Source organism: Raphanus sativus, unplaced genomic scaffold (genome assembly GCF_000801105.2).
Source record: "Raphanus sativus cultivar WK10039 unplaced genomic scaffold, ASM80110v3 Scaffold0183, whole genome shotgun sequence".
NCBI lineage: Eukaryota > Viridiplantae > Streptophyta > Magnoliopsida > Brassicales > Brassicaceae > Raphanus > Raphanus sativus.
The window spans coordinates 30,965-50,180 of NW_026615503.1; the positions used below are offsets into that span (position 1 = coordinate 30,965).

The 19,216-nt window shown below is 32.7% G+C and overlaps 3 protein-coding genes and 1 long non-coding RNA gene across 5 annotated transcripts; 1 reads left to right on the forward strand and 3 right to left on the reverse strand.

Annotated features, from left to right (window-relative positions):
* Positions 1 to 1,627: 1,627 nt before the first annotated feature.
* LOC130501392 (uncharacterized) lies at positions 1,628 to 7,430 on the reverse strand. The gene is made up of 4 exons (XR_008939645.1): positions 7,191 to 7,430; positions 6,667 to 6,905; positions 3,954 to 3,996; positions 1,628 to 3,556 (listed from the first exon to the last, which is right to left on the reverse strand). It is a non-coding gene; the product is annotated as an uncharacterized LOC130501392 (long non-coding RNA).
* A 2,170-nt stretch (positions 7,431 to 9,600) lies between these two features.
* LOC130501393 (myrosinase MA1-like) lies at positions 9,601 to 12,547 on the forward strand. Of its 2 annotated transcripts, none has more exons than XM_056996297.1 (12): positions 9,601 to 9,817; positions 9,927 to 9,987; positions 10,073 to 10,134; positions 10,250 to 10,325; positions 10,414 to 10,579; positions 10,675 to 10,930; positions 11,058 to 11,173; positions 11,252 to 11,472; positions 11,589 to 11,623; positions 11,717 to 11,837; positions 11,956 to 12,058; positions 12,160 to 12,547. In XM_056996297.1, the coding sequence occupies exons 1-12, from the start codon at positions 9,644 to 9,646 to the stop codon at positions 12,404 to 12,406; spliced, it is 1,638 nt and encodes a 545-aa protein (XP_056852277.1). In that variant the 5' UTR covers positions 9,601 to 9,643; the 3' UTR covers positions 12,407 to 12,547. The 2 variants fall into 2 exon arrangements, with proteins under 2 accessions (XP_056852277.1, XP_056852278.1); XM_056996298.1 differs by having other exon boundaries at positions 10,073 to 10,108; positions 10,248 to 10,325.
* A 517-nt stretch (positions 12,548 to 13,064) lies between these two features.
* On the reverse strand, positions 13,065 to 15,456 carry LOC130501394 (vacuole membrane protein KMS1-like). The gene is made up of 8 exons (XM_056996299.1): positions 15,184 to 15,456; positions 14,825 to 15,036; positions 14,659 to 14,737; positions 14,286 to 14,585; positions 14,065 to 14,213; positions 13,876 to 13,992; positions 13,609 to 13,788; positions 13,065 to 13,525 (listed from the first exon to the last, which is right to left on the reverse strand). The coding sequence occupies exons 1-8, from the start codon at positions 15,239 to 15,241 to the stop codon at positions 13,370 to 13,372; spliced, it is 1,251 nt and encodes a 416-aa protein (XP_056852279.1). The 5' UTR covers positions 15,242 to 15,456; the 3' UTR covers positions 13,065 to 13,369.
* Positions 15,457 to 15,809: 353 nt separating this feature from the next.
* LOC108822888 (uncharacterized) lies at positions 15,810 to 17,995 on the reverse strand. Its single transcript, XM_018596084.2, has 9 exons — positions 17,790 to 17,995; positions 17,556 to 17,650; positions 17,409 to 17,473; positions 17,177 to 17,220; positions 16,858 to 16,935; positions 16,611 to 16,764; positions 16,328 to 16,516; positions 16,181 to 16,237; positions 15,810 to 16,096 (listed from the first exon to the last, which is right to left on the reverse strand). The coding sequence occupies exons 1-9, from the start codon at positions 17,939 to 17,941 to the stop codon at positions 16,001 to 16,003; spliced, it is 930 nt and encodes a 309-aa protein (XP_018451586.1). The 5' UTR covers positions 17,942 to 17,995; the 3' UTR covers positions 15,810 to 16,000.
* Between the last annotated feature and the right edge of the window lie 1,221 nt (positions 17,996 to 19,216).

Genomic DNA, 19,216 nt, shown 5'->3' on the forward strand with positions numbered 1-19,216 from the left:
CGTGTCCAAATTGATATGGTCTAAAATGGGCAGGTCCATTTTGGTCCGTAACTAAATTTTTGTCCATATGGACAAACCCAATTATATCATGGACAATATTGGACTTAACCATTTGGACAATGGGCAGCTCAAAAATCTAAAATGTCTAGGTTTAGCAAATTGGGAAAAACTCAATATTTTTTTCGACATTTTCCTGAAGCCTAAAGGTTTGATTTATAACTGTTTATGTGTGATTTTTGTTATGGAAAACATAATTTCTGCCAAAACTGAAAAACATAATTTTCCGCCAAAGCCGGAAAAAAATATAGTTGTCTGCCAAAACCGGAAAAGCGTAATTTCAGCCAAAACCGAAAAATACAAATTTCCGCTAAAATCGAAAAATCAAAATTCCCGCCAAAACCGAAAAATTAAATTTTCCGCCATAACCGAAAAATACAATTTCCCGCCAAAACCGGAAAAATCAATTTCTACCAAAACTGAAAAACCCAATTTCCCACCAAAACTGAATAATTCAATTTCCCGCCAAAACCGGAAAACGCAATTTCCTGCCAAAACCAGAAAAAAAAAACGTAATTTTTCGCTAAAACTGGAAACACAATTTTCCGCAAAAACCAGAAAACACTATTTTCCGTAAAACCGAAACATAATTTCTCGCAAAAACCGGAAAAACACAATTTCTTGCCAAAATAGAAAACGCAATTTATCTTTTGTGAACTTGTGTGTTTTTATAAAGTCTAGAACATGAAATTTAGAACTTGTATGAATTTTACTTTTTAAAACTGAAAAATTGTATTGTTTACATTAAGTGGTCGTATAGGCCCATGGACTGCCCAACAAATGTAATAAATCATGATCTTATTTGGTTTTGGTCTCATTTGGACATGGTTCTATTTGGGTTTCGACCAAATATGTCCAGCAAAAAAATAAAGCCCGTTCGGACACGCCCAAATCCGCCCGGCCCGCCCAATTGACATCTATAGACGTGGGAATAAAGAGGAATGTGGAATATAGAATTTATGAAACGTTGATATGGTATTGGGGTGTCAAAATGAGAAATCTCGCTCATCTCGGATCTTTTATAAGTTAGTTCAGCTCATTTTATTTATTATACGAGTTTTAATATGCAAATTCGAACTCAGATCATCTAGATCATGAGATAAATGAGTTAACTCGCGATCAAATATAAAAAATAAAAAATTTAAATTTAATTAAACATAAAATATAGAATATTTTTTTTTATAATATAATTAAAATTTAAAATTTCGAAGCATTAATATTAAATACTAAATAAAACAAGGCCTAATAATATATTAAATAAAAGCTAAAAATCAGTGATCTAAAAATAATTTCACATAAGAGTCTTGTGATGATTTATCTTCAAACTCTTCATCTATTCAAATCGTAAATATATATATTCTGCATGAGAATCGTAGGAACATATTTTTAATTCTAAAGATATATGATGTGAGGATTGATATCAATATTCTTGTACATTTTATATATATTTATTATTTTTTTGTTTTACATTTTAATTTTAGAAGATAAATATGACTAATATAAAAAAATACTTTTTCTTAAATAATAAAAATAGAAATCATCTATATATATAATATAAAAACAACCAAACTCATGAATCAGATCATGTTCATTAAAAATCGTTTATATAATTCGTGATCTAATTTAATCTCGATTATTTAACTCATTTATTAAATGAGCTTAAAAAATAAAGATCATACTCATGAAAAATCGAGTTGAATTGAGCGAACTCATGAGTTATAACTCATTTTGACACCTCTATTAGAGACTCATTGAGAATATTCAAATATTTGAGAAGGAAAAAAACTATATGGCAGATCTTTCTTTATTTTCATTTAGGATGAATGTTCGAAGTTTGACGTCGTAATCTATAAATACAAAGTTAAGTTTATGAGTCAATTTAGGTTAACAAAAATATTGAGAGAAAAGGAAGAAGACGAGTGTCAGTCTCATTTGGAGGGCACAATTCTACTCGCTCTCCCATGAAACAATTTGGGTTGAAGACTGTGATTGTAGATCGGTGAGAAATTTAGGAAGCGGAAATTAGGGCTTCTGGTCTTTGAATCTAGGAATGTGTCATTCTGATAAATACAATGCCCTTTATCTAAAAATAAAATGAGAAACTATAGGATAAGACACTTTTCTAAACTTACTCTACATCATTAGACACTTTCTAATATACTTTCTGTTTTTTATGTGTTTAATGTTCAAAATAGCTCTCCAACTCAAAACACCACATTGCTGCATAACTAAATTACTAGATTTTGAGATGCACTTTGAAAACTTGAGATTTGCAGTCTTTGTCACAAGACTTTCTTGCTAGCCGTGGGTACTAAAATGTGATGAAGACGTGTTCTTGCAAAGCCGTGGGTACCAAAATGTGATAAAACGTATTCACAGTCTGTCTAAAGACCTTTTTTGGCATGCCTTTGTCTTAATGCATCCTTTTTCAATTACCAGCGTTTGTCTTGATACTTTTTCATAAGCCGTGGGTACAGATGTGATGAAAAATTATTCAGTACCTTTCTTCAAGCCGTGGGTACTAAATTGATGATTCACAGTCTTTGTCTCAAAACTTTCTTGCAAGCCGTGGGTACTAAACTTTATCACACTTTGCATCCTCAAACACCCTCTATTCATAGAGCTGTGGGTAAGCAATGGATGTGGTTTAGATCTAGAGTCTTTGTCTAAAGACTTCTCTGTCAAACCGTACATACCAATACTGTCTAAAACCCTTTAACAAAACCGTGGGTAGCAAGATTTTCCAATTACTTTCCATGACTTGTGATCGTTATTTCCATCCAACAAGTTCAAAAGCAATTCATAGCCTTTGTCTAAAGACATTTTGTAAGCAGATGGTCCTTTATCCACCCTTCAATTTCATAGCTAGACATAGCTATTTTCTGTCTAAAAGACTCTTTTTTTTTTAAGCCGATGGTTGTTTTAGTAAAGCCGTGGGTACTAAAGTATGTTTTACTTTACATCCCAAACGTATCTTATAAATGCACTACCAACCAACAGTTTCCTCTGGGTCTAACCTTCACGCAACAAGGACTCGGGACAATGAATCCTTCCAACAATCTCATGGCTTCTGTCTAAATGTAAGCCTTTTGGTCCTTTATCCATCCATCCATTCATCAATTTCATAGCCTTAGACAAAGTCATTTTCTGTCTAAAAGACTCTTTTTTTTTCTTAAGACGATGGTTATTTTTGTAAAGCCGTGGGTACTAAAGTATGTTTTAGTTTCCATCATCAACCAAACATCTACCTCTGGGACAAAGCTTCACGCAACATGGACTCGGGACAATGTCCCCAAATAAGAATCTGGCAGAACACTATTAGATTAGTGTCTGCCCATGATCTTTTTGGAGTTTGATAAAACTTAAAACTAAAAGTAAGTAAGAATCAGCGGTAGAAGAACTTATCTGTTTTATGTCGCTACTTCTTTAGCCGTTCAAGTCAAAGATTAACACTTTTATCTTCAATCTGTCAATGATGGTTTCTCCACACCCCCACGTACTGTAAACATAGAGAGAGAGAGAGAGAGAGAGAGAGAGAGAGAGAGAGAGAGAGAGAGAGAGAGAGAGAGAGAGAGAGAGAGAGAGAGAGAGAGAGAGAGAGAGAGAGAGAGAGAGAGAGAGAGAGATTATCACTTACACAGTGAAAACAACTAAAAGAAACAATCTTTGAACTCAGAAATGTGTGTATATAATCAATTTGAAGTCAATATAGATAGATAGATAGTATCCATAACAGAAAATCAAGTAGCCCAAATCTAAAGCACGATCAAGTTCTAAGTTATAATACTGTAAATCAAAATATCATGGCAACTACTAAAACACAAACATTCATCTCAAAGAAAACTGTCGTCCAAACAAAAAAAAACACAATTTGCGTAGACAGAGACAAGACGTACCTCAAAGATGATTCCATTCCGATTCAAGCGATTTCCAAGATCACTAAAACAATAATTAACTAGGCTTAGTAAGACCCACTATTTCAAACTTTTTTACGCGTATATGTTATTTTAAATATTATTAATTTTCATGAGATTCTTATTTTTCATCGTCTATGTTTTAAGAATGCAGATAGAAGATATTTGGATTTGTTTAAGAGCATCATTAACGCTAACAACCTTTAAAGGGTGCTTAAATTTTTTTCTTTTTTTAATTTTTCTTTTCTGATTTAAAAAAATAAAAAATAAAATAAAAATAACCAATTACTGGCCGCCATGTGTCAGTGGGGCCCGCAAATTAAACAAAATCCGACGCTTAAAGAAGCAACATATCTGTTGCTTAGATTTTACTGGGACCCATTCATTTATTTAATTATTTTTTAAGCAACACCCCCATAATCGTTTGCCGTTGATGATGCTCTAAGCATTGGTTATATACTGTGTACTGTTGATACGTGAATTCACCTATTGACCTCCATTAAGAGAAAGAAAAATACATGTTAATCAACATCTTGTATGGTATAATCTTTTTTTGTATGGTATAATCAAAATAGATTATTAAATATAAATTAAATAATATTTTCTAAAAATAATAATTAAGAGTTGGGTTGTCATTTTTCATTATTTATGAATTTTTTTATAAAAGTAATACAAATGATTGTAAGATACTAAATTGTTTATATACAAATGCACAAAACACATATTTTAATGTTATTAAATTTACAGGAATTCTAATTCTACTATAAATTTGATATAATTTTCTGAATTTACTTTTTTTAAAATAAGTATATCTATTAAATTATTTATAATGGTTTAAGAATAATTTATAAGAGTTTATAAACTCAAATGTTATAAATTTTTGTTTGAATTTAACTTATGGTATGTCAAGCAATGTTTCATTAAATTTTGATATTATATTCTAATGTGTTTTTATCTTTGTAAGAAGTTTTCAAAAATATTCTGTATATATATTTTTACAAGTTAGTAGCTTTGAAGTTTATGATATAAAAAGAAAATTAACTATTTAAATAGGAAAGTTAATTAATTATAAAAAAATATTTTGAAATAATTGTTCTACAAATTTCTTTTTTTGATTTGCATTTGAAGAAAGGGAAACTATTATTAAACAGTCTTTTATAGTTTTCTTATGTTTAAAATTATAAAAAGGACAATTACTATCAAATAATTTCTTTTGAATTTTAGAAAAGGAAAATTAGTATTAAATAAAATGTTTGATAAATCTTTTTTGTTTAAAATTTTAAAAATAAAAAGTAGATAAAAATAATATTAAATAATTTTAATATTTTTTTGATTTTTTTTAATATTATCTTATTATATATTTTATTAATCATGAGTTATTTTAACTTGTGTCAAAATTTTAAGAGGAACATTAATATCAAATTATCTTTTACAATATCTTTTCTTTAGGATTTTAGAAAAGAAAACTTTATATTAAATAAATTATTTTACAAATATTTTTTCTTTAGGATATCTTTTTTTAAAAAAGGAGTTTTCTAGTAAAATTACTATTAAATCATTTAAATTTTAGTTTTTTTGTTAAAAAATATTGGTATTTGTTTTTTTAATTTTTTTCTCTTATTTTCTTAGTATATATGTTTTTAATCATGAGATATTCTAACGCATATCAAAATATTAAAAGGATAATTACTATCAAATAATATTTTGGAATTATATTTTGTTTAAGATTTTAAAAATGGAAAATAACTATTAAATAATATTTATAATTAATTTTTAACCAAAATCATTTGTTATAACTGTCATGTGTCACAATCATATTAATTATCAATTTTGAATACCAAGCGTAATATAATCTTTTATAATTATTTTTCATTCAGATTTTTGATCGAAAAAGAAAATCAGTATTAAATAAATTATTTTTCAAATATTTTTTTTTTTTGGATTTTGGAAAAGGAAAATTTCTAAGCAAAATTACCATTGAATAAATTTTATTAGTAAATAATTTCTAAAATTTATTTTTATCATCTAATTATATATATTTTTAAACATTATATCTATTTAAACAAATGTAAAAATACTAGAAAAATTACTATAAAATAATATTTAGCAATGATATTTTATCTAGAATTTTAAAATTGAAAAATACTATTAATAATATTAATAATTACTTTCTAACAAAATTCTATTTTTGTTATTATTTTATTATATATATTTTTAGTTATGAGATATATTAACAGTCACAATCTTAATTGTATAATTACTTTCTAATTACTTTATATACAATGTGTCGTTATTATGTTAACTAGTAATTTTGAATAACCAATTTTTATATAATAAGATAAGTGCAATTTAAGCAGAGTAGCAAATTAGCAATTGAAGATTTGTTTTTTCTTGAATCTTTCCAACAAAACATTCTCTATGGAATATCACAGGGTCATAATTTATGACCCAATAAGCCTCCAGCAATCTCATAAAGGCATAATCCCAATTCCTCCTAAGACCATCATTATTGGGAAGTCCTTAAGGCAGTCTTTAAAGGTGAAGGGGAGAGGACTGAGAAGAAAAAGTAGGGAAAAACCCTTAAATAAGGGCTGCCCTTAAGGCTGCCTTTAAGTTTTCATGACAAAAAAAAAAAAAAAAAAAAAATTAAAGCTAAGGGCTTTTGTATAGTGCCCTCCAATAATGATGCTCTAACCTTTTTTTGTTCTATAACGTACAAATCCCACCAAAACAATGCGTCAACGAGGCGAAAATGAGAAGAGAAGCTGCATTTTTCTTGTTTTGCTTTGGTCCTTCTGATGTTGGAGCATTAGAAAGAAAAATCAATCTGAATGAGTAAAAGCAGCTACTTCTTTCTCTTGCTTCTTCTTCGAGTGTCTCTGTGCAGTGGCTGTCACAATCTTGAAGAAGTTGAGGTGCATTAGCCACACTTTTCTGCATAGCACACAAACACAAACAGAGCAAATGAATACGAGCTAAAGGATGAACTAATAATTGAATACTAGGCTTAAATTACTACAGATGGAAAAATGGGACACATCAACAACTCAGTGTAATGTGTGGTTTAAAAACGAGGTATGTCTAATGTTAGTAGTTTTGTTGAGAAAAAAAAACTTTTGTTCGAACCAGACGTGCGTAGCAACCGGCATATTACTTGGCTGTACAAAGAGGTAGAATATATAAAGTCTCGATTTTTAACACAGACAGGAAGAATCTAACCTAAACCTCGACGGTTCTCCAGTCAAGAAGATTTCCAACATAGGCCTAAGAACTGTTCTGTTAGCTTATCAGAAAAAAAAAACTATTGGTTAATGAAAGAAACAGTGTTTATACGTATGAAAAGCACCAGAAAAATAACAGATACAAAGAATACTGCTTTGCAGATGCAATAACCTCCACTGTTCAATAAGATTTTAATAATATATATGCATGCGTTGGTCTTTGTTTTCTTTTATCGGTTGGTGAGAGGTGTCTCTGGTTTCATGTGATAAAGCATAGAGCAGCGCAAATCAAAAGGATATGCGGTGATTGTGAGCGGTGAGGCTCGTGATGAGAGTAGCCTTCTGGATCACATGATTTTTTTTTTTTTGCTATCTATGTTACTCATCGATCAATACATTCAATGGCGTAACTAGGTGGGGAGTGGATGGGGCAGCTACCCCCAAAGATTTTTTTCTTTTGTGTAATTTTGCTTAGAATTTTTATAATGCTCTGAATGAAAATTTGAATTTATAAATATATTACTAATGTTATGTCGTTTTGCCCCGAGTAAAAATTCATCCTAGATCTGCCACTGAATACATTACTAACCATCCAAATTAAACAAGCATAACCAGTAATGGAAGCAATGAAAGGGTAAGAGAGTCAGTTGACCCTTATCAATTTTAAAATTTTGGTTCATATAAGCCTATAACTTTTAGTATATATTGAATAGTTGTACATTTTCAAGGGTTTGACCTCTTTGTTTTTGTGAAATCTCTAATGATTTTATACATATGATTTGACTCCACGGAATTTTGTTTCTACCTCTGCTATTGTGTCTATCTAACTACATGTATATGTTACGCATAGCAATATCCCTGTGAACTACAACCGTCTAGCTAACTACTGATTTGAATCGAAACATTAGTTTCTGATTTTTCTAATTACTGATTATAGTCGGGTAGATTGGATTTAAATTGATCAAACATGAGAGTTAAAAGGTGTTAATGTTTTCAACGTTCATATGCTACTTTATGGATTAATAAAATTAAGTTTGTGATAACATCATTGAGTTGAGAGATATTGCCATGCATAACATAAACTTTGTATAGTATACATTAGTTTATTTTCCATAGATATCCTGATCAGTACTTTATGTAACTAGCAACCATTTTTTTTTCCTTAACCAAGTCACTGTTATACTATTACTATAGACTTTTTCATTAGCTTTTTTGGCTTCGATTCTAACTCCAAGTCAAACGTAAGAGGGCACTGAACTTCATCTTGTACGTACAAGGAATAGTTTTTCTTTCTTTGTGGAATCTTGATGCATGTCGTTCTACATTTGCGCAAATCGCTGACTGGTAAACTCCTTGTTCAATTAGTGTGTTCTATGCCTATCATCTCCCGGTGGATTCGATTTTCATGCCATGAATTTTGAAGTTAAGACTAGGACTTAAAAACACTCTTTGAAAAGGAAAAAAGGTATTTTAGAAGCCAATGAAATCTTAGTCAAATATTTTGATACATTTTTTTTCTTTATTTTTTTGCCAAGGTATCAAATATATGTAGACTATATCTACTCTTTGTAAAACCTAGACTTTCATTTTATATGAGATACCATGTAGCCAAAAGAATAGTACAGTAGAGGTTTTTCATATGTAGTTTCTAGATGGATATCTTAATAGAAAAAGGGAAAGTTACAATTGAAATTTTCAAAGAAGACACTATGAAACCCATTGAAAAACGGTGGTGACACACATCTTTCTTTCACTAATGATAAAAAAAATATGTGATCAAAATATTTAACCATTACCTTTATTGTTAAGAAAAAATAATCGTCTACATCTCATTTGAGACTCTCTTAATAGCAGAGTAATTAGTTAAAGTACAATTAATATTAATAACAATTTCGAGATTAGTAATTTTTTATTTCCGTGTGAACATTTTTACTAAACTGTTATTTCATTTATTATCATCATATAAAAATACTAGAAGCATGTGGTCTATATATATTATCTTGGAGTTCTATACTAAATAATATTTAGGGTGTAATTGTTTATGATAAACCAAATGAATTTTTAAAGTACAATCAAATAACATGATAAATTTCATTCCATCTTTTTGTCGACAGTTTCTCTAATTAGCTAAGAGCTAGATAGGAACTTGTCATTGTATTATATAAAATCTCTCGCCATGTTTATTACCAGATTAACTTTTAAAATGATTGTAATCAACCAATCACAATTGAGATAAAGAATACAACGTTTTTTCTCAATGAGATTTCAATTGAAGAGCAAGGCACTGTAAAAAGCCACGGGTTTCATGTCACCTAAACCTCTCCCAAAATGTTAATCAATACACTAATTAGATAATAAAATGCATACGTCACACTTCTTTGCAAAGGCTATATAAACCCTAGACTGGCACAAGGTTACATACAACACAACACAAACATCTACGAATTAACCATGAAGCATGTTGGGCTAATATTAGCTTTTCTATTAGCTGTGGCGACTTGCAAAGCTGATGAAGAAATTTCTTGCGAAGAGAACCTGCCATTCACATGTGGTCACACTGATCGTCTCAACAGTAGCAACTTCGAGAAAGACTTCATCTTTGGTGTTGCATCTTCTGCTTACCAGGCATGTAACAAATAAAGCATTGTGTTGCCATACGTCACATTTGACGTATAAAGAAAATCATTCACAACACTAAATTCTAACGTTGCATGGTTGTTTCTCTTCATTTCAGATCGAAGGTAGCACAGGTCGTGGACTTAACGTTTGGGATGGCTTCACTCACCGATATCCAAGTTTGTCTTTGCATGGTTACATATTTATATAACGTCGGGTATATGTATGTATGTACACTAACAGTAATGATTTGTTTAACATCAGATAAAGGAGGACCAGATCACGGAAATGGAGACACAACTTGTGATTCATATTCGTACTGGAAGGTAATTAAATTCCTCGTATATGAATAATTAATATATATGTGTGCAAACTAATATTACTCGCTGAATTATCTATCAACTACGTGTTGATTGACATGCGACAATATATATAAACCAGAATGATATAAAGGTGATGAATGAACTCAAAGCTACTGGCTACAGATTCTCCATTGCATGGTCAAGAATCATTCCAGGTATGTACACGTTATTAACCATGTATATATATCGTAATATTTGATTGTGATTGTTTGGTAAGAATAAATATACAATACATATGAGCAGGAGGAAAAAGGAGTAGAGGAGTAAACCAAGAAGGTATTAACTACTACCACGGACTCATAAATGGCCTCGTTGACAAGGGTATAACACCTTTCGTTACGCTCTTTCACTGGGACCTTCCTCAAGCACTACAAGATGATTATGAAGGTTTCTTGGACTCCCAGATCATGTATGTTATATTTATGTCATGATGCTTATTAAGAAATATGATAACATATAAAGTTTTGTTCTTGTATTAATGAAATGATTCTAAAATATTGGCAGAGACGATTTCAAAGATTATGCGGATCTATGTTTCCAAGAATTTGGTCATAAAGTAAATAACTGGATCACGATCAACCAGCTCTACACAGTGCCTACGAGAGGCTATGCATTGGGAACAGATGCACCCGGTAGATGTTCTCCAATGGTTGATCCTACCTGTTACGCCGGTAATTCTTCAACTGAACCCTATATCGTTGCACATAACCAGCTTCTCGCTCATGCCACGGTGGTCGATCTTTACAGGAAAAATTATTCAGTGAGTCCTCCATTTGCGACTTTTGTAATCTAAACATATCTGACTTATCAATTATCAAAAAGTAATCTAACATATCTGATTCTTATTTTAATCACCTCATCGTGTATATATATCTGCGTGATCACAGCATCAAGGAGGTAAGATTGGACCTGTAATGATAACCAGATGGTTTCTTCCATACAATGACACTGATCCAGACAGCATAGCTGCAACCGAGAGGATGAAAGAATTCTTCTTGGGATGGTATATGTTTATACTATATTCTTAGCATTAACATCTGTTATATATATAAACTGATGAATAAAAATGTATGTACACCAGGTACATGGGGCCGCTAACAAATGGTACATACCCTCAAAGTATGATAGACACTGTGGGTGAGCGGCTTCCATCGTTCACTCCAGAAGAATCCAACCTCGTAAAGGGTTCATATGATTTTCTTGGTCTCAACTATTACGTCACTCAGTATGCCCAGCCAAGTCCTAATCATGTTGATTGGGATAATCACACTGCCCTGATGGACGCAGGAGCAATGCTCACTTGTACCACGCTATCTATTTCCTAGTTACAACCTTTATATATAGTATATATATCTACATATCGCCCTTTTTCATTACAATAATTTGTGACCATCAGTTATTTCATTTTGTGTTTATAGATCGAAATGCAAGTAATCATGTCATTGGTCCACTGGTATATATGCATGATCCATTCTTATTATATTGTTCATCTGTCAAATATAAAGTCCATTCTTCGGATTCACATTAATTTGCTTCCCCTTCTCAGTTCGCGGTAGACAAACATGACGAGACCAAAAACAGCTATTACTACCCAAAAGGCATTTATTACGTAATGGACTACTTCAAAACCAAGTACTATAACCCTTTAATCTATGTCACGGAAAATGGTGAGTTCTACTGCCCATCTCTAAACTAGTCTTTAAATGATAAACGTAATTTAAAAAATGGTTCAAGAAACTTACAAAAAGTATCGCGGAACCGTTTATGTTGTGACGGTTTAATTAGGAATCAGTACCCCCGGTGATGAAACCCTTGTGGTGGCTATGTCCGATTCCACGCGGATTGACTACATCTGTAGTCATTTGTGTTTTCTCAGTAAAGTTATCAAGTGAGTTGATGCTACTCTGGTTCCGTCGTTCTTTATATATATATATATATGCATGTATGTAATGTATGACCTCTAAAGATTCATTGTTCTTGCTTTTTAAGGGAAACAGGTGTCAACGTGAAAGGATACTTTGCGTGGTCTCTTGGGGATAATTATGAATTCTGCCAAGGATTTACCGTCAGATTCGGACTCAGTTATGTTGACTGGAAAAATGTCACTGATAGAAACCTCAAAGATTCTGGCAAATGGTATAAGAAGTTCATTGCGACCAAGAACCCTGGGAAGCAAGATTTTCTCTTCTCCAGCCTCACCTTTGAGAAGAAGAAGAAGAAGTTGGCAGATGCATGAAAGATCCAAGCCACTTTATTTACCTCATCAAGATCATCTTCATGTTTCCTCTTTCTACTTGCTCCATAGATAAGGAGCTTTTACTACGTACTGTACTAAATAAAAAAGATCCAATAAAAGAAGATGATCAGTTTTAATAAATACTTGGTATATTACTTACTACTATAAAGTGTCCATAAAAAATAACTGAATCGCATCTAGAACGTTTATGCAATAGATATATTTACTAAAAGTATGCTTTCATTTTTGATATATATCGATCCTATAAATTGATTTTTTTTTAAATGGAACTCTATTATTAGTCAGAAAAGAAATCATCCTCGCTGCTTGTAAATCTTTTATTTTTATTTTTTTTGCTTTTTCTAAAACTTTTCTTAAATTCTTTTATCAATTAAACCCTTAGAAAGGATATAACTTGTTACCCAAACAAACAGAGAAAAATGAGGTTTAACAATACCAAAATTCATCATAATGGCAACAAATATCAACATTCGCCTTTACCACCTTAACTTTTTTAATCTTTTTAGAAAGATTGATAGAACATCATAGAAACATCATCTTTATACTCACAATTATATTCATGTCCTTGTGAGATAAACATGATCAGTGAAAGTAAAAGTTGTTGATGAACGCAAAAGACCTAAAAACAAAAGAAAAACGAAAGTAGTCATGGATTGGGGCATAATAGCTCCGATTTAAATAAGTAGAGTAGCAAATTAGTAACTAGAGCTTTTTTTTTTTCTTCCATTCTCTGAATTATTCAAACAAATCATTCTCAATGGAATCACAGGGTCAAAATAAGCCTCCTGCAATCTCATAATCCCAATTCCTCCTAACCATTTTATGTTCTATAAAGTACAAATCCCACCAGAACAATGTGTCAACGATGCGAAACTGCCATTTTCTTGATTAGCTTTGGTCCTTCTTCAGTTTTGATGTTGGAGAGCATATAAGGAAGAAAGATCAATCTAAATGAGTCAAAGCAGCTACTTCTTTCTCTTGCTTCTTCTTCAAGTGTCTCTGTGCAGTCGCTGTCACAATCTTGACGAAGAAGTTGAGAAGCATCAGCCACACTATCCCATTCCAGATTGATGCAAATGAAAAATCCCATCTTTTCACCTAAACCCAACAAAAAAAAAAAAAAACAGAAAAGCATATTCAATGCAAATGATATGAATTTGCTGGTTTGTCGGTTTGTTTACCTTGATATGAGATGGAACAGGAGGTGGTGCATCAATATACTTTTCTTTCATGGCATGGAGTTTGGCTGTGAGTCCAGGCAACACAGCAGCCAAACCGGGGACATGGCTAAGTATCCAGATCAGCTCGTTCTCCATCCAATCGAGCAGTTGGTTGTTACAGACACAGATGATAAATATCGTCTTTAAACCAAACAAAAGAAAGTTAAAACCCATTTAGGACAGAGGTCCAGAGAGGTAAAAAAATATCAAAAATATGAGGTTCCACACCTGTATGTGAGTTTTGATGATCGCTTTTCCGATCAAAGTAGCCAGAAAAAACTCCCAAAACGGTATTCCAAATTGTCCACACATTATCCCAGCTAGGTCAAACAGAGGATTTGGGACCTGCAGAACCACTGTGTAAGTATAGATCACTGTACGTAGTTCCCAATCAGGACATGACATAGATATACTAACCGAAGCAAGAACAAAGACGGTGAAGAAATTCAAATGCTGCGAATGCGTTAACAGCCAACGCTTAATCCGGTTCAGGAACTTAGCCATAAATCCACTATCCTCAGATGGTGAAGCATCTAACTCTTCCACCGTGCCCCCAGAGATACTAGCTGATTGATACTAAACCATCAGAACCCATGCACACACGCATTGGCCAAGTAAATAGAAGCAACAAAACGAACCTGCCCTTGAGATGAAATATGGAGGAAGCTCTCCAAGAGCCGTCCCAATACCCCATAAGATGGCCTCTAGTTGGACTTGCGGCAGTATGCTTGTAAGGGGAACACGAGATCCAGCAGCTGAGATCATTAACGGAGGACCAAACTCTGAGCAAGATTTGTCTAGCCACGAGGGAACCCGTTTCAACTGAATGGTATCGTAAGGTGCAGATTTGAGATCGACCCGCCCACATTGAGTTGCTTTTAGAGTGAACAAAGCAATGTGTGGACCCAAATAGAGAACAAAAGTGTGTAGACCAGATCCTGAATAGAACAAAACAACAAATGTTAAATGCAAAAAAAAAAAACACTAAAAAGAGTTTTATGTGTGACTAACCAAGACCAATAGAAGATGCAACACCAAGTGCTATCCACCACAAGCTGTACCGAACATACTCTAATAGCTCTTCAACATGCTGTAAGAAAACAATTACACACAAAAGTGTTGGATTTGGAATCCTTCTTTTACGAGTGAAGGAAGTCCAATATAAAGAGTGTTTTACCTTTCCATGAGGTCCATCAACGGTCGCAAGCAAAACTCCAAATGCGAGCAACAAAGTGGTTACAAGCAAGAACCAGCCTCCATGAGAGAGTAGATATGATATAGAGCGCTTGATGTAAAGAAAAGTAGCCTCAACGAATAACTTTAATGTATAGAAAGGTTGTGAGGTGAGTGTTAGATTCTCTACTTCCTTCTCATGCTTCTCACGCAGAGCTACAAAGTTTTAATACAGATTATATTATTATTAATCCCCACTATTGATTCCAATAACACAAATAAAAAAGCCTGTGATTCGGATCTGGAAAGCCAATTTTTCATCGAGAACAATTGATCAAAGGGGTTTAAAAAGGAGAAACTTGCCTGAGATTGCAACATCAGAAGAAGAAGAAGAAGAACTCGCTACAGCGGCGGATCCCATCACTGTGTGTATGCGTCACCACCAACTACTGATACTAACTATATCTCAACAGGATAAAGATGCGATTTTTAACATAGATTCGGATGTTTTTTTAAGGATTTTGGATTGGAACATGCGTTCTGTCGAATTCGTGATGGGCAGAAACAGATTTTGCTTGGAAACAAAATAAAATTAAACGACTTTTAAAGGTTTTCTAGGAATGGTTTTTATTTATTTTTTGGTAACGTGACGTGTGGGCTTTGGTTGAGATAGACCAGATGAGAGACCTGGACTTTTGTTGTAGAAGCCATCCAGTTATGGAATCAAGAGATTCGGAAGCAAACGCAAACGTTAAGTTAATAGAGTTTCGCACGCCAACGCTAGTGACATCGATGAAGGCCAATGGGCTGTAAAGGCCCATTATGGTTATTACGGTGCTTACCGGTTGAACCGGATATCCAATCCATCTTTTTCGGACTTCACTTTTGTTTGAGAACATCTGATGCAGTTATCTGTGTGATGTTAATGTAAACAGGTCAGGATGATGTAATGTAATTGTTGACTCGTTCGTTCAAAGTTCAGGTGAAGCTACTGCATAAGAGTTCCATTAACAAAAAGCAACAGAAACATGTGTGGCAGTCATCGACTTGCAACAAAACTTGTTGCCCGAGATTTTGCTGCTCACAACACAAATAACTTATGGATAATAGGTCTACCACAAACTGTGGTCCACAATAGTTAAATTATTAGAAGTTTTTTTTTTGTTTTAATTTGGTGGCATCACAAGGATGAAGAAATCTTGGGAAGCCATTCTTTGTAGTAGTTCTGGCAATCCACATCAACCTGAGAGAGAGCTCCTATCGGCGTCACTGTAATCTGCGTTTCAAAATAGCATTTTACCATCAATTTTGAATAACAGCGTGGAGATGAGTTCAAGAGATATTATATGAGGATGCTTACATATCCTTCTCGTAGGAAGTGAAGATCAGTGCCTTCTTCAACCACCACTGTCCTTAGCTATTCAATCCAAAAAAATATATATAACCAAAGGGATTCAATTCTATTATGTACACCATAGGAAGTAAAGAGTAGAATAGGTATTGATACCTCTCTCTTGAACAAACGGCTATCATCTTTTGAATGATGAGCAGATGTGTGGTTGTTGTTGTCTGAGACCACTCCTGAATCTGTTTCCATTGACATTGTTGACAACATCTTTGCACCTTGTGCTTCCTCCTCCACTTGTCTCCATCCCATTCTACCCAAGCTTTTTCCTTGTCTAGTTAGCTTGTATCCCTTCATTTAGATAAAGAAGAATCAATTCATAAGAAACTCAGGAACAGTGACTAAAAGAATGTCTGTCAAGTTAAAATCTGCCGTGAGACTTTACCTTATGGTTAGCAATATCAGTAGGCAAATCGATATTCAGAAAGCAGTTAGTTGGGTGAGTTTTGTTCTTGATGGCAGTGAGCATGCCGTTGATAATAGGCAAACAAGCTTGCGCAGCGAGGACAAAATCATTAGCATTGATGTCTCCACGCTTCCTAGAGAGAGAGAGAGCATTAAGGATGAATAAATTGAAAGGTTGAAGGCTTAAAGAAAAAAATATTGGCTTCTCGAGGATACTATACACGTACCAATCATAAGAAATGGAGGCAGAAGGGACATCATAAATGAAGGCTTCACGAGCACCAGCAACAGTTCCAGAATAGACGCTGCAATGGAATCAACATGTCAGGTAAGTGCTAATTTGATTTAAAAAAACGCAGGCAGAGATCATAGAAGCATAACACTTTGGACCGGCGACAGAAAGAAGGTTGGTGGCCAGTTCTCAAATATTGTTCTCATCTTGCAAAAGTTTCAAATTTCTTGCAAGTTCTATGGAGCTTTAAAGCAATTTTAAAACAGAAAAAAAAATAGCGGTTGGTGGAAAGAGAGAAGGAAATGTAGACATACATGTTATATCCACAGTTGCTACCCACGTTTATACCACTAAGAACCTGCATGAAGACAAAACAAACAGACAAAATGAAAGACTACATAATTAAAGCAGAGTAGCTGTTATCAAACATAAACCAAAGCTTCTCTACTAACTAACACATTAATGAGGTCACATTCCGTTGCATACTATAACATTCACCAGGATCACTGTAATAATATAATTTGGAGTAGAATGATGGGTGATTACCAGGTCAGGAAGAGAAGGGAAGAGTGCTTCCGATATCCCCAAACCAGTGCAATCCGCAGGGGTTCCTTCACATGTACATAAAAATAAAACATTTTAATCTATTAATCAAAAATCATTCAAACCTATGTAAGCAAACAGAAACCAAACCAGAAACGGCATAGGCCTCAGCTCCTTCAATCTCAACTCGTTTTGCAGTGAGGGGCCTACTCCATATGATACTGTGACTTACAGCAGACTTCTCCCTATTAACAAAGTTCAAAACACTCACAAATCACAACCACAAAGGCAAGGCGATTCATAATCCTAATGTACAATCTCTAAGCGTCTACTCTAAATCGCTATCCAATTTTACAAAAAAGAAATTAAAGAGTAGAACGTTACGAATCGGGAGCGCAGACGCGGACTTGGTAGAGGTTGGTGGAGACGAGGACGCTAACGAGAGAGCGGAGACCAGGCGCGTCTATTCCGTCGTCATTGTTGATCATTATGATCGGGCGGTCACCGGAGATGCGATCTTCGCCGTTAATCGCCATCGCTCTCTCTGTATATCTTATTAATAAGTCTTTTAGATATAAGAGAAGGAAGACGAAGAAGCGTTTAATTTATAGGCTCACATCACAATAAGTGAGAGTGAGAGAAAGGGTTAACACTTACATACAATAATTTGTGCTAATTACCTTATTTATTTATAAGTATATAGTATACTGAATCGCTTCCGTGTTGAAATGAATGACTCCTTATTATACTATACAAACGGCTCCCTATTTTCAAATATTTGTTTTTGTTTTATTTATTTCAAGATAAGTTAGTGTTATTATCTGGTTTACGTCTGTTGACAATATTTTCTTACATCTAACTTTCTAGTTAACAATTTGCTAAGCATAACAAATGCTATTCAAAACTACACATGTGTTTGAAGCTCCAATAAGTGAATCTGACAGAGGAATCTAAACAATAATTTGTGCTAGTTACCGTATTAAGTAAAACGGATCGTTTCCGTGTTAAAATGAATCTTTACCTAATCTGAATCTTTACCTAAGCTCCATTAAGTATTTGTTTTTTTTGACTAAATAGTACTATTTGTTTTATTCTCATCAATATATTACTGTTATTCTTATCAATTAAAGTTTTGGTCAACATTTACCTACCAACTAATTAATAATTTTCTAAAAACAAAGCTATTCAAAATTATATTTAAATTTACGTTACAAAGTTCAGTTAATACCTATTCTTTTTTTTGGTCAAAAGTTCAGTTAATACCTACCTAATCCAAACCACTTTTTTTCTAGTTCAGTTAATACATGTATTACTTTTCAAACCACTTTCTCTAAAATGAGTGTAATAAAATAGGTCAGAATAAATTTGTCTTTTTATATTTTGATTTTATAGATTTTTTCCCATATACATTTGATTATTTTTGATATGAAATTAAACTTATTACCTACTAATTTAATTTATAGATTACAGTTTATGTTTAATAGTCATGTAATTTATGTTTTGTTTATTTATTAAACTAATAATTTATGTAACTTTTACAATATTTTAAATATATGTATTATACCTCATCAATTCTATTTTCAGTAAATAGTAAAAATTAAAAATATTTTCATCCAAATATATTTTAATTTCGTTTTTTATTTATGTAATTTATAAAATATTTTAATATATGTATAATATATAATCAATTGTGTATTTATTAAATAGTTAAAAGATATTCATCAGCTATAATCTAATTTCATATTTTAATTTTATTTAAACAAATCATAATAAACTAAAATAAATTGATGATATTAATAAAAGTAAATATA

Excerpts from the sequence above, each read along its gene's own strand:
- LOC130501393 (XM_056996297.1), top strand. The coding sequence starts at position 9,644 with ATGAAGCATGTTGGGCTAATATTAGCTTTTCTATTAGCTGTGGCGACT. Across the intron at positions 9,818-9,926 it reads TTGCATCTTCTGCTTACCAG|ATCGAAGGTAGCACAGGTCG; the intron begins GCATGTAACAAA and ends TCTTCATTTCAG. Across the intron at positions 10,326-10,413 it reads ATGGTCAAGAATCATTCCAG|GAGGAAAAAGGAGTAGAGGA; the intron begins GTATGTACACGT and ends ACATATGAGCAG.
- LOC130501394 (XM_056996299.1), bottom strand. The coding sequence starts at position 15,241 with ATGGGATCCGCCGCTGTAGCGAGTTCTTCTTCTTCTTCTTCTGATGTT. Across the intron at positions 14,214-14,285 it reads ATATTTCATCTCAAGGGCAG|CTAGTATCTCTGGGGGCACG; the intron begins GTTCGTTTTGTT and ends AGTATCAATCAG. Across the intron at positions 13,526-13,608 it reads CTGTTCCATCTCATATCAAG|GTGAAAAGATGGGATTTTTC; the intron begins GTAAACAAACCG and ends TGTTGGGTTTAG.
- LOC108822888 (XM_018596084.2), bottom strand. The coding sequence starts at position 17,941 with ATGGCGATTAACGGCGAAGATCGCATCTCCGGTGACCGCCCGATCATA. Across the intron at positions 17,651-17,789 it reads CGCGTCTGCGCTCCCGATTC|GGAGAAGTCTGCTGTAAGTC; the intron begins GTAACGTTCTAC and ends CTTTGTTAATAG. Across the intron at positions 16,238-16,327 it reads GCCGTTTGTTCAAGAGAGAG|CTAAGGACAGTGGTGGTTGA; the intron begins GTATCAATACCT and ends TGGATTGAATAG.